At 60.2% G+C, this 12,126-nt stretch overlaps 1 protein-coding gene and 1 long non-coding RNA gene across 3 annotated transcripts; one reads left to right on the top strand and one right to left on the bottom strand.

The window, feature by feature from the left end:
• Positions 1-63: 63 nt before the first annotated feature.
• Positions 64-10,644, top strand: MYO1A (myosin IA). Its single transcript, XM_079329219.1, has 29 exons — positions 64-387; positions 1,211-1,344; positions 2,485-2,600; positions 2,783-2,877; positions 2,982-3,086; positions 3,189-3,235; positions 3,387-3,450; positions 3,523-3,621; positions 3,717-3,820; positions 3,903-4,050; positions 4,131-4,249; positions 4,334-4,420; positions 4,504-4,569; positions 4,691-4,795; positions 5,047-5,109; positions 5,215-5,415; positions 6,289-6,515; positions 7,076-7,276; positions 7,969-8,062; positions 8,152-8,301; positions 8,382-8,450; positions 8,706-8,792; positions 9,033-9,107; positions 9,203-9,337; positions 9,439-9,545; positions 9,613-9,745; positions 9,823-9,975; positions 10,046-10,173; positions 10,513-10,644. The coding sequence occupies exons 2-29, from the start codon at positions 1,222-1,224 to the stop codon at positions 10,634-10,636; spliced, it is 3,225 nt and encodes a 1,074-aa protein (XP_079185345.1). The 5' UTR covers positions 64-387; positions 1,211-1,221; the 3' UTR covers positions 10,637-10,644.
• LOC306813653 lies at positions 8,896-9,947 on the bottom strand. Of its 2 annotated transcripts, XR_013777014.1 has the most exons (4): positions 9,849-9,947; positions 9,215-9,330; positions 8,969-9,043; positions 8,896-8,935 (listed from the first exon to the last, which is right to left on the bottom strand). It is a non-coding gene; the product is annotated as an uncharacterized lncRNA (long non-coding RNA). The 2 variants fall into 2 exon arrangements; XR_013777015.1 differs by lacking the exon at positions 8,896-8,935 and having other exon boundaries at positions 8,947-9,043.
• Positions 10,645-12,126: the final 1,482 nt, after the last annotated feature.

Here is a 12,126-nt window from a genome sequence, read left to right as displayed (position 1 = left end):
GGGACAGGTGTCCTCCTCCAAGTAGCCCTGGCCATTCCTGGTTCTCCAGCCCTGTACCTTGCCCTGTTTCCCGCAGCTCAGGAGAGGAAGCTCCCTTTGTTTGCTCTCCTCCAGGATTTTCCCTGCTTGTTCCTGCTCCGAGCTGCGGGGTGGGAAAAGCACACAGGGGCTGCAGCCGCCGGCACTCCTGGGGTTGATTCCCACTGGCTGCTCCTTCGTGCCTCAGTTTCCCCAGCTGGGAGCTCTGGGGGAGGGCCCTGCGGTCCCCCCCGCCCCTCGGTGGGCCGGACGGGGCCAGCACCGGGCGCTGGGCTGGGCTGAGCCCCGCCGGTTCCGGAGCAGCTCCAGCTGAAGCCACCCCAGGAGCTGCTGCTCTGCGAGCAGGAGGTGAGTCGGGGACCCCTCTGCTGCCAGACAGCGCCTGCAGCCCCCCAATCCTCAGCTGGATGGGGGGACCCTGTCCCCTCAACCTCCATCCCACATTCTGCATCCCACGGGCTGTGGGGACCTGGTGTCATGGGGAGCATCGGGATGAGCCCCTGGAGCTTTGGGGGGCTCTCACTCTGCTGATTCTGGGGTCTCAGCCCGGCAGCACGGGGGGCTCAGACCCCTGCAGGGTTCTGCCATCTCTAGAGGCTGCTGGGGGTCACCTCCATCACCTTTTTTTTTTGCCCCCATCCTTCCCCACCTTCTCCTCGCTGGTGAACTTTCCCCGGGACACCGATAAGTGGGGCTGGGTTTACAGCCCTGCGCCCCAGCTGTAAAGTGGGGGTGAAGGTCACCCCCGGGAACGTGACAGCGCTGTCACAGACAGGTGAGGGATGGGGGAGAGTGCGGGGAAGCAGCACACGGGGCTGATCTTTTGGGGGGCTCGGGCTCCCCTCCCTTCCCCGCCTTCTCCCTGCCAGGAAGGAGAGAGGAAGTGGAGCCTGAATTAATCCCTGCCCCAAGAATAGGATCCAGGTGTCCGCATTTCCTGACCCGGTCCCCGCTTCCCCCCCAGCGTCCTGCTGCCCCCCAACCCCACCACGGGCTCCTGGGCACCGGGATACCCCAGGAGGTGCCCCCTGTGCCTCCGTGCGGCTGCTTTGTCCCCTGTCCCCAGCTTTGGGGAGCTCCCAGATCCCAGAGGCTGCTGAGGAGCTGGTGGGGTGTTTTTGGGGAAGGGGCTGCGCGTCCGTGGCTGCAGCCCCCCCGTGCTGTGCCGCAGCTGCCCCGGCCATGGAAGGCTCCCCCTCGCTGCTGGATGCCGAGGCTGTGGCGGATCTGGTGCTGCTGGACCCCCTGACCGAGGAGTCGCTGGTCCAGACGCTGCAGGAGCGATTCCGCCGCCACGACATCTACGTGAGCAGCGGGACGGGGGGATTTGGGGGGCGACAGGGGCTGCGGGATGTGAGAGGGATATGGGGTCTGGGATGGGGAGTGGGAGGGCTGCAGTGTCTGGGATGGGGAATGGGTTATGGGATGAGGATATAGGGATTGGGAGGCCTGCAGGGTCTGGCAGGGGGAGCAGGATATGGGATATGAGGTCTGAGATGGGGATTGGGAGGACTGCAGGGTCTGGGATGGGGATTGGGATATGGGATATGGGATGAGGATATGGGGATTGGGAGGGCTGCAGGGTCTGGGAGGGGGAGCAGAATATGGGATATGGGGTCTGAGATGGGGATTGGGAGGTCTGCCAGGGTCTGAGATGAGGAATGGGATATGGGATGAGGATATGGGGATTGGGAGTGCTGCAGTGTCTGGGATGGGGAATGGGATATGGGATATGGGGTCTGAGATGGGGATTGGGAGGGCTGCAGGGTCTGGCAGGGGGAGCAGGATATGGGATATGGGGTCTGAGATGGGGATTGGGAGGGCTGCAGGGTCTGGGATGGGGAAAGGGGTATGGGATGAAGATATGGGGTCTGAGATGGGGATTGGGAGGGCTGCAGGGTCTGGGATGAGGAGTGGGATATGGGGTCTGAGATTGGGAACAAGAGAATTTTGGGGTCCAGAATGGGAAAGAGGGTATGGGGTCTAAGATGGGGATTGGGAAGGCTGCAGGGTCTGGGATGGGGAGAGGCATGTGGGGTCTGGCATATGGGATATGGGGGTCTGGGATGGGGATTGGGAGGACTTCAAGGTGAGCAGGATATGGAGCTGTGTTAGGGAAAAGATCTGGAGAGTGGAAGAACTGCAGTCTGGGATGGGGAGCAGCATAAGGGATCTGGGAATGGGAGCAGGAGAACTTTGGGGTGCAGAGTAGGAAAGGGGTATGGGGCTTGGTATGTGAACAGGGAGGGCTGCAGGGTTGAGGCTAATAAGTGGGTTTTGAGGTCTGGGATGGGAAGAAGGATCTGGGAAGCAGGAGGGCTGCAGGGTCTGGGATGGGGAGCAGTATATGGGGTCTGGGATGATGACAGGGATCTGGGATGGGGAGCACCAGGAGCTGGTCTGGGTCCTGCCAGCCCCTCATCCCTGCTGCCTGCTGTCCTTCAGACATACATTGGGAATGTGGTGATCTCAGTGAACCCATACCAGGCCCTGCCCATCTACACCCCAGAGAAGGTGGAGGAGTATCACAACTGCAGCTTCTTTGCCGTGAAGCCCCACATGTGAGCACAACGAGGCTGCTGGTGCCCTTGGTCCCCTGGATTGTGCTGAGGGCATCACCCCCAGGTGTTGGTGTCCAAGAGAATCCACTTGGGGCAACACCACAGCCACAGCAGGGGGAGGTCTTGGTGTTTCCTGAAGCCCCCAGATGGCTCCAGCCCCTTCCAACCCCTCTTGCCCCCAGCTATGCCATCGCTGACGATGCCTATCGCTCGCTGCGGGACCGGGACAGGGACCAGTGCATCCTCATCACTGGCGAGAGTGGTGCTGGCAAAACAGGTACAGCCAGGGGGCCTCAGGACATTGAGGGGGCTGGGGGAGTGAGGGACACAGCCCCAGCACCCACAGCCCCACACCAACGACCCCCTGCCCCTCTCTGGCAGAGGCCAGCAAGCTGGTGATGTCCTACGTGGCAGCCGTGAGCAGCAAAGGGGAGGAGGTGAACAAGGTGAAGGAGCAGCTCCTGCAGTCCAACCCTGTGCTGGAGGGTGAGTGCTTCACATCCTGAGCCCCACTTCCCACATCCTGGACCTGCCAGGGCTCTGCATTGTCCCCGTGGACCACACCATAATCCCCATCCTCTCCTGCAGCCTTTGGAAACGCCAAGACTGTCCGGAATGACAACTCCTCCCGATTTGTGAGTGACATGGGGAGGGGGGTTGGACCCTGCTGGGGTCATGGGGGCTCTGATGAGGCTGGGAGCACAGAGGGGACAGCGATGGGGATGTGAGGAGTGGAGCTGCCAGCCCCACCAGGACCCCCTTCCCTGACCCAACCCCCTCCCCCAGGGCAAGTACATGGACATCGAGTTCGACTTCAAGGGGGATCCCCTGGGAGGGGTCATCAGCAACTGTGAGTACCCACCACCCATCCCAGGGGGAGTCCCAATCCACACCCCCCAGTGACACTGACCCCTCCCCACAGACCTGCTGGAGAAATCCCGCATCGTCCGGCACGTGAAGGGCGAGAGGAACTTCCACATCTTCTACCAGCTCCTGGCTGGGGCTTCACCACAGCTGCTCCGTAGGTCCAGACCCCACAGTCTGGGGGATTTGGAGGTGGAACAGGAGCTGGGGGGGGATCATGGCTGAAGTGTCACCTGCTCTCCCCTCCACCAGAGCAGCTGAAGCTGCGCCAGGACTGTGGGCACTACGGATACCTGGACAAGGAGAGCTCCAGCCTACCTGGCATGGATGATGCAGCCAACTTCCAGGCTGCTCAGGTACCCACAGAAAGACAGAACCCCCCCAAAAAAAAATATCCTGGAGCTCCAGCATCCCCTGAGCTGCTGTGTCCATCCCCAGGATGCCATGAGGATCATTGGGTTCTCACCTGCTGAGGTGACAGAGCTGCTGCAGGTGACAGCCGTGGTGCTCAAACTGGGCAACGTCCAGCTGAGCAGCAGCTTCCAGGCCAGTGGGATGGAGGCCTGCAGCATCACCGAGCCTCAAGGTAGGGATAGGGATGGGAATGGGGGTGTGGGGACCCCCTCAGCCCCTCCTGGGCTCTGGCACTACCCTGTCCCCACGCAGAGCTGAATGAGATCTGCCAGCTGATCGGGCTGGACCCCAGCACGCTGGAGAAGGCGCTGTGCACCCGCACGGTGAAGGCGAGGGATGAGACAGTGCTCACCACCCTCACTGTCCCCCAGGTGAGCAGGAGCAGCCCCAGCTGTGGGGGTGATGCCCAGAAACCCCCCCATGAGCTGGGATCAGCCCCTCTCCCCTCTCCCCAGGGCTACTACGGTCGGGACGCGCTGGCCAAGAATATCTACAGCCGCCTCTTTGACTGGCTGGTGAATCGCATCAATACCAGCATCCAGGTGAGCTCCAGGGGGTCCTGGAGCCCCTACAGGACCCTGGGCCCCCACCCCACACAGGGCACAACACCCCATTGTCTCCCCAGGTGAAGTCAGACGAGCGGAGGAAGGCGATGGGTGTCCTGGACATCTACGGCTTTGAGATCTTCCAGGTGAGTGAGGGACCCACAGGCCCCATTCAGGGGGTTGGGAACAGCAGTTGGGACATGGGGCAGGGCTGGGAGCTCAGGAAACACCTGCCATCCAGGTGAATGTTCTGTCCTTCTCTCACAGGACAACGGCTTTGAGCAGTTCATCATCAACTACTGCAACGAGAAGCTGCAGCAGATCTTCATCCTGATGACCCTGAAGGAGGAACAGGAGGAATATGTCAGAGAGGTACCTCCAGCCCCTGCCTGAGCACGGCCCCAAGGAGCTCCAGCCCCCCTGGGATGGGGAAGTGTTGGAGACAGCTCTGCTGCAGGTCCCTCCCTCGCCCTGCTCCCTGCAGAGAGCTCATTCAATGGCAGGAAGGGATTCGGGATCCTCATCCCCGTGGCAGGACATCCTGTTCCTGCCCCACATCAGCTGGGGGTGTCCGTGGGGCAGGGCCTGGCTTGTCTGTGTGTCTGACACACATCTGCTCTCAGGGTATCCAGTGGACCCCGGTGGAGTTTTTTGACAACAGCATCATCTGCAACTTGATTGAGAATGTGAGTTGCCTGCCCTGTGCTGGGATCTTGGGGTTCCAGCTGCTCCCACAGCTCAGAGTGGGATGTACTGGGCTGGTTTGGGGTGACACATCCATCACTGCACAGAGCACCAGCGGGATCCTGGCCATGCTGGACGAGGAGTGCCTGCGGCCCGGCGTGGTCAATGAGGACACTTTCCTCAGCAAACTCAACCAGCTCCTGGCCAACCACGAGCGCTACGAGAGCAAAGAGACGCAGAACGCGCGGCGCATCACGGACAGCAGCCTGCCAGAGCGCTGCTTCCGCATCCACCACTACGCCGGCAAGGTCTGCCAGGCTGCTCCTCTGCCAGGCTGCTCCTCTTCCCAGTGCCCCAGTCCTCTTCCCCGTGCCCCAACCATTTAACAGCACCCTGCTCCTCTTCCCAGTGCCCCAATCCTCTTCTCAGCTCCCCAATCCTTTTAACAGCACCCTGCTCCTCTTCCCAGTGTCCCAGTCCTCTTCCCAGTGCTTGCTCCTCTGCCAGTGCCCCAATCCTCCTCACAGCTCCCCATTCCTTTTAACAGCACCCTGCTCCTCTTCCAGGGCTGCTCCTCTTCCCAGCACCCTGCTCCTCTTCCCAGTGCCTGCTCCTCTTCCGGTGCCCCAGTCCTCTTCCCAGCTCCCCAGTCCTCTTCCCAGCTCCCCAGTCCTTTTCACAGCACCCTGCTCCTCTTCCCAGTGCCCCAGTCTTCTTCCCAGCTCCCCAGTCCTTTTCACAGCACCCTGCTCCTCTTGCCAGTGCCCCAATCCTTCTCACAGCACCCCGGTTCTCTTTCCAGCACCCTAGTCCTCTTCACAATGTCCCAGTTCTCCTTCCAAGCACCCTAATCCTCTTCCCAGTACCCTAGTCTTTTTCCCAACAATCTAGCTCTCTTACCAGTACCCCAGTCCTCTTCCCAGCACTTTGGTTCTTTTCCCATGACCCCATTCCTCTTCCCTGCATCTCAGACCTCCTTCTAGTTCTATGGAGCTCTTCATAGCATCCTGATCCTCTTCTCAGTACCCTGGTTCTCCTCCCAGCACCCCAGTTCTCTCCCCAGTGCCTTGATCCCCTTCCCAGCTTCACACAGGAGATGTGAGGCTGGACTGGGAACAGTTATGGAGACAATGAACTGTGTCCCACTCCCTGCCCTGGTGCTGACCCCAGTGCCCCCCCAGGTGACCTACAATGTGACAGGTTTCATTGAGAAGAACAACGACCTGCTCTTCAGGGACCTGTCTCAGGCCATGTGGGGGGCTCAGCACACACTGCTGCGCTCACTCTTCCCCGAGGGAGACCCCCAAAAAGTTTCCCTCAAGCTGCCACCCACTGCAGGCTTCCAGTTCAAGTCATCTGTGGCCATGCTGATGAAGAACCTCTACTCCAAGAATCCCAATTACATCAGGTACCAGCCCTGGTAGACACTCCCAAGGTGTCTGGTGGCTTTGTGAGATTCCCCCAAAATCACCTCTGTGATCTGCAGGTGCTGTGGGGAGCCTGGGGGGACAGGTCAGGACAAACTCAGGTGCTCTCTATATTCTGGGCTTGAAGTTTGCAGTTTATTGTATGGGGTGTGGGTATAAAGGGCCCTGCTGGGAGAAAGAGAGTGGGGGGTGGCAGGAGTTCTAAGAGATAAGAGAGAGAGGTAAGAGAGTGATTTTCCCGTTTACAACACAATAAATCTTCTCTGCTGAATATTCTAATTTCCACTAGCCAATCTAATAGAAGATACAAATTGTCTCATGTTTACAGCCTATAGGAATTGCTATATTACCATGTTTTACAACTGTCTTATCTCTAAACCTTATCTGTCATGCCCGCAGAGGGTCTCTGCTGCTTTTTGGTACGTTTGCAGCAAACTGGTGTTACCTTAACAAAAGGAGAAAATCTTCAAACCATCCACATTGCCGCTCTCCAGCCATACATCCCTTTAATCAGCATCTCCTGATTCATCCTTCTCACCAGGTGCATCAAACCCAACGACACCAAGTCAGCCATGGTGTTCAGTCCCGAGCTGGTGCTGGCTCAGGTGCGCTACCTGGGGCTGATGGAGAACGTGCGGGTGCGGCGGGCGGGCTACGCCTTCCGCCAGCTCTACGGCCCCTTCCTGCAGCGCTACAAGATGCTCAACCCTCGCACCTGGCCCCGCTGGGATGGTGAGGACAGGTAGGTGTGGGTGTCCAAAGTGTTCCCCCTTGGCTTAAAGGAATTGGTTTGTATGCCCCCCAGGGATAAATGTAAGTGTAAATCCCTGGAGAAATTTGCCAGCGTTGCAAGAATTGCAAACCGCGGCAGAAGAAGTGGAGGGTAAATTAGATTGTTAAAAGGTAGAAAAGTGAATTTTTAGGGATGTTTATATTAGAGGGTTCATAGCTAAGATGTAGGGTTTTGGGCATGGTATGTCTTTTCCTTCTTCTTCATGCCATTCATGTTGAGTGCCAGCCTGGTATTCCTTGATTGGTTTGAGACAGAGTTGGACAATGTAATAAAATTGTCACATATTGGAAAGTAATTGTAAATATTAGGTATGTAATTTATAGTATAAAAGATAAGTCTTGCCCCAAGGGCAGAGCAGTCTGCTCTGGATCTCAAGCTAAACAGACCACTGTTAGCTAGAGAAAGAATTTCTTAGATAAGAAACAATAAACAACCTTGAAAACCTCAGAGAACAGCCTCCTGAATCTTCCTCAGCGACCAGCTGGGAAAACCTGAATTTCAAACCACCTGTATGTCCTGCTGTGAGGATCTCAGGCTCAGGAGACCTCACAGACAGGGACAGTAGGGAGCTGGCACGGGCTGTGAGGGGCAGGGGGCTGCCAGGGTGGGCTCTGACTGGCCTCATCTCTGCCATAATGCAGGGAGGGCACCGAGGTGCTGATGGCAGGTCTGGCGTTCCCCAGTGAGGAACTGGCGTTCGGCCACACCAAGATCTTCATCCGCTCGCCACGCACTGTGAGTTTGGGGATGGGGGAGTTTTGGGGAGGATCCAGACTCGTCCTGGCAGTTCTGGAGCTGCTCAGTGAGCCAATGGTTGTCCCCAGCTCTTCGACCTGGAGCGGCGGCGCCAGGAGCGCGTGTCCGAGCTCGCCACCCTCATCCAGAAGATGTTCCGGGGCTGGCGCTGCCGGACCCAGTACCAGCTGATGCGCAAGAGCCAGATCCTCATCTCTGCCTGGTTCCGTGGCCACAGGGTGAGGGAAGGTCCTGGTGGTGCTTCCCCTGCCCTCCTTCTCCCCCTGGCTCTCCAACTCACCCCCTTGCTCCCCCGCAGCAAAAGAACAGGTACAAGCAGATGAAACAGTCAGCACTGGTCCTGCAGGCGTACGCACGGGGATGGAAGGTGAGGGCTGGGCAGCCCCAGGACCACCAGTGGGACTGGCCTGGTTGGGGGGAGCAGGGTGGGTGGGGACAGGGGCTCCATGTGCCCCCACGGTGGGACCAGGAGCTCCGTGTGTCCCACGGCGGGACCAGATTCACCCTCATCTCCCCTCCCCATCTTTCCTCCTTCTCTCCTGCCTCTCTCCTGCCTCTCCCTCTCGCTCCATGTCTGTGTTGGTGCCACCCCCTGGGGCTCCCTGGGCTCTCACCCCCGCAGTCTCGCCGGCTCCTCCGGGAGCTGAAGGCCCAGCGCCGACGTCAGGCGGCCGCCACCACCATCGCTGCTCACTGGAGAGGGTACCAGGTAACGGGGCCACGTCCCCTCAGGCCACCTCTGTCCTGCTGTCCGTGTCCGGGCTGTCTGTCTGTCTGCCCACCCTGTCGGGCTGGAGCCTCTGTCCTCTCCAAACAGGGACTGGGGGATGTGGGGGACATGGGGGACAGGGACTGGGGGATGTGGGGGACATGGGGGGGTGGGACAGCTGTGTCCTCTGTGGGGCTGGGGGTGCTGTCTGGTGTCCTCAGCACTGGGCTGTCCCCGCAGGCACGCAGGACCTACAGGAAATATTTCCGTTCCAGCGCCAGCACCCGCCTGGCCAACTTCATCTACTGGCGGCTGGTGAGTGGGGGCCACAGTGCCTTCCCAGCCCCCTGCCCTGAGGATGGACCCCCCCTGTCCTCTCCTGACCCCCCCTGGTGTATTGTCACCCCCAGGTGCAGAGGTACCTGCTGGGGCTGGCAAAGAACCTCCCGCCGCTGGCGGTGACGGACCGCACCTGGCCCCCGGCGCCGTACAGGTTCTTGGATAAGACCAACCAGGAGCTGAAGAACATCTTCTACCACTGGAAGGTGAGAGCAGGGTGAGATGGGGAGAATTCCAGCTGGGATTTGGTGCGCCAGCTCACCTGAGAGGTGTTGGGTGGCACCAAATCCCCCCCCTCCTTCGGCAGTGCAAGAAGTACCGGGACCAGCTGCCGGCACCGCGCCGAGCCCAGCTGCAGGCCAAGCTCTGTGCCAGCGAGCTCTTCAAGGACAAGAAGACCCTCTACCCCAAAAGGTGCCAGGGCAGGGGGCTGGGGGTGCAGGGGAGCTCAGGGCAGCAATTCTGATGGCCTCATCCCCAGCCTGCAGCAGCCCTTCCGTGGAGACTACCTGGGGCTGAAGCAGAACCCCAAGTACCAGAAGCTCCACGCCGTGGCCAAGGACAAGCTGGTGATGGCTGACACCGTGAGGAAGGTGAACAGGGCCAATGGAAAGGTGAGATCCTGCCTCAGCCCCGTGCTCTGAGCTTGTGGTGTGACCCCCCTGCCCACGCTGACCACCCCCACCCACAGACAGTCCCACGCCTGCTGCTCCTCACCACCGAGCACCTGGTCCTGGCTGACCCCAAGGCTGCCCAGCCCAAGACCGTGCTCAGCATCGGTGACATCCGTGGTGTCTCTGTCACCCGCTTCTCCGACGGCTTCCTGGCCCTGCACCTCAAGGAGGTACCTGGGGAGGGGGGCCCTGGGGGGTCAGGGGGTCCCCAGAAGGGCTGACCCCCTGATTCCCTCACAGATCTCCACAGCAAGGGCCAAGGGTGACTTCCTGCTGGTCAGTGACCACCTCATCGAGCTGGTCACCCGCCTGCACCAGACCTTCGAGGCCACCAGCGGGCAGGCGCTGCCCCTGCACATCACTGACAGGTGTGGGCGTGGCTGTTGTGGGCGTGGCTGTTGTGGGCGGGGCTGTTGTGGGTGTGGTTACAGTGGGCAGAGTTTGAGGGACAGGACTGCAATGTGTGGGGCAGTGTGGGTAGGGCTGGACATGGCGGGGGTAGAGAGGGTGTGGTTTCTGTGGGTGGGGCTGATGTGGGTGGGGTTATTGTGGGTGAGACAGGGTGGAGCCTCCAAGGGTGGGGCACCATGTGGGAGCCACTGAGGAGTGGGTGTAACCAAGGCAGCCCACTGGTCAGTGAGGGGATGGGCCTGGGTGTGTCCCCTTCCCACCTCTCCAATCCCAACCCCTCCATCCTCCCACTCCAGGTTCTCCACCCACTTCCCAAAAGGGGACATGTCCATCACCGTGGTGGAGTCACCCAAGGCCGTCACTGACGGCCCTGTCTGCAGGAAAAAGGGCAGCAACAAGATGGAAGTCCTGGTGCACTGAGAGGACCCCCACCCCTCACCAGGACCCCCACCCTCACACTGGCACCCCCAAGCTCCCCTTGTGTCATCCCCCACCCCTGTGGGTGCTGGCTGCACCCAGGCATCGCTCCAAACCCATTAAAAGGACACTGAGGTGTCGGTACCAGGGCAGTGTCACCCCATTACAGGAGGGGGGGCCTCAGGACACAGTGCCCAAGCTGGGGGGCACAGCCCAGAACAATGATGGAGCTCCTCATCCTGGCCTCCTGCTTTTCCTCACTTTTCCTGACGCCTGATTGCAGCCAGCGCTCAGCTTGTGGTGATTGGAAAGGCTCCAAATTGTGGCCACTTTTCCCATCAAGTGGCTCACAGCTTGTGCTGCTGCAGAGGCAATTTTTTGGCAGTCGTGGGTGGGTGCATGTGAGGTCCCTGTCACCCTCCTGCATTCACTGGATGTCCTTGTCCCCCTGCCCGGGGTCCCCCCACCCTGTTGCAGGACACCCATGAAGGGTCTCCTTGTCCAGGCTGGTGCTGGAGCTGCACTTGGGGACCAGGGACATGGAGAATGGGATAGATGGAAGTCACTGCACAGCCCCAGTGACACTGCTGCAACCCAGGACCCACAGGACCCCCACCAGTCCTGCATCCCCCAGGTGCCCCAGGACCCCCATCAGTCCTGCAGTGCCCAGGACTCTCTGGATCCAGTCCTGCAGCTCTCATGATCTGTGGGACCAGATTCTCCAGCCTCGTGAATCCTCAGGACCCCCACCAGCCCTGCAGCTCTCAGGATCTGTGGGACCCTGCCAATTCTCCAGCCCCAAGAATCCTCAGGACCCCCATCAATCCTCCAGCCCCCTGAACCCTCAGGACCTCCATCAGTCCTGCATCCCCCAGGACCCCACAGCCCCCATGACAGAGTCCCCCCTCCTCTTGCTGCCTTTCCCCCCCTGCACTCATCAAACTCTTGGAGAGGGTTTTTATCCTGTCCCCACACATCACTCGCGTTACCTTCGGGAGCTGCCAACTCCCCGTCACGTCACCATCAGCACCAGCTCCCAGGTGGGCCCCGGAGCGCAGTTATTCGTGCGGAGGGAGGTGTGCGGGCAGCTCCCGCACGTGGGGGGGGCACGTGCGCGGTGGCACTTTGGTGGCCCTGGCCATGTCCCAGCACCGAGGGCTCCCCGCTCCCCGCTGCGCGCTCCGTCACGTCCCAGCACAGGGACCTTCCCCCGGCGAGGGGCGAGAGCCGTAAACAAGCCCGGGGCCACCGCGGCTCTTCACAGCCGCATCGCACTTGGCATCGCACAAGTAGGTGTTATTAATTAATTAGGACCGTCTCTGGCCAGGCTCCGATTTAATTAACGTTCCCGGCATTGCAGATGCTGCCCTGCCCCAGGCTATGCTGCCACGTGAGCCGCTCCTTCCCGGGGGGCTGCCGCAGCCACCGGAGCAGTCGCCACTGCCTGTTGCTTGCGATGGAGTCGGTGGCTCTCATTTGTTGGCCCAGTCGTT

This window comes from Erithacus rubecula (genome assembly GCF_903797595.1).
Source record: "Erithacus rubecula genome assembly, chromosome: 31".
NCBI classification, from domain to species: Eukaryota; Metazoa; Chordata; class Aves; order Passeriformes; family Muscicapidae; genus Erithacus; species Erithacus rubecula.
The sequence above is the reverse complement of the archived record's forward strand: the minus strand, read 5'-3'. Positions and strand labels throughout refer to the sequence as shown.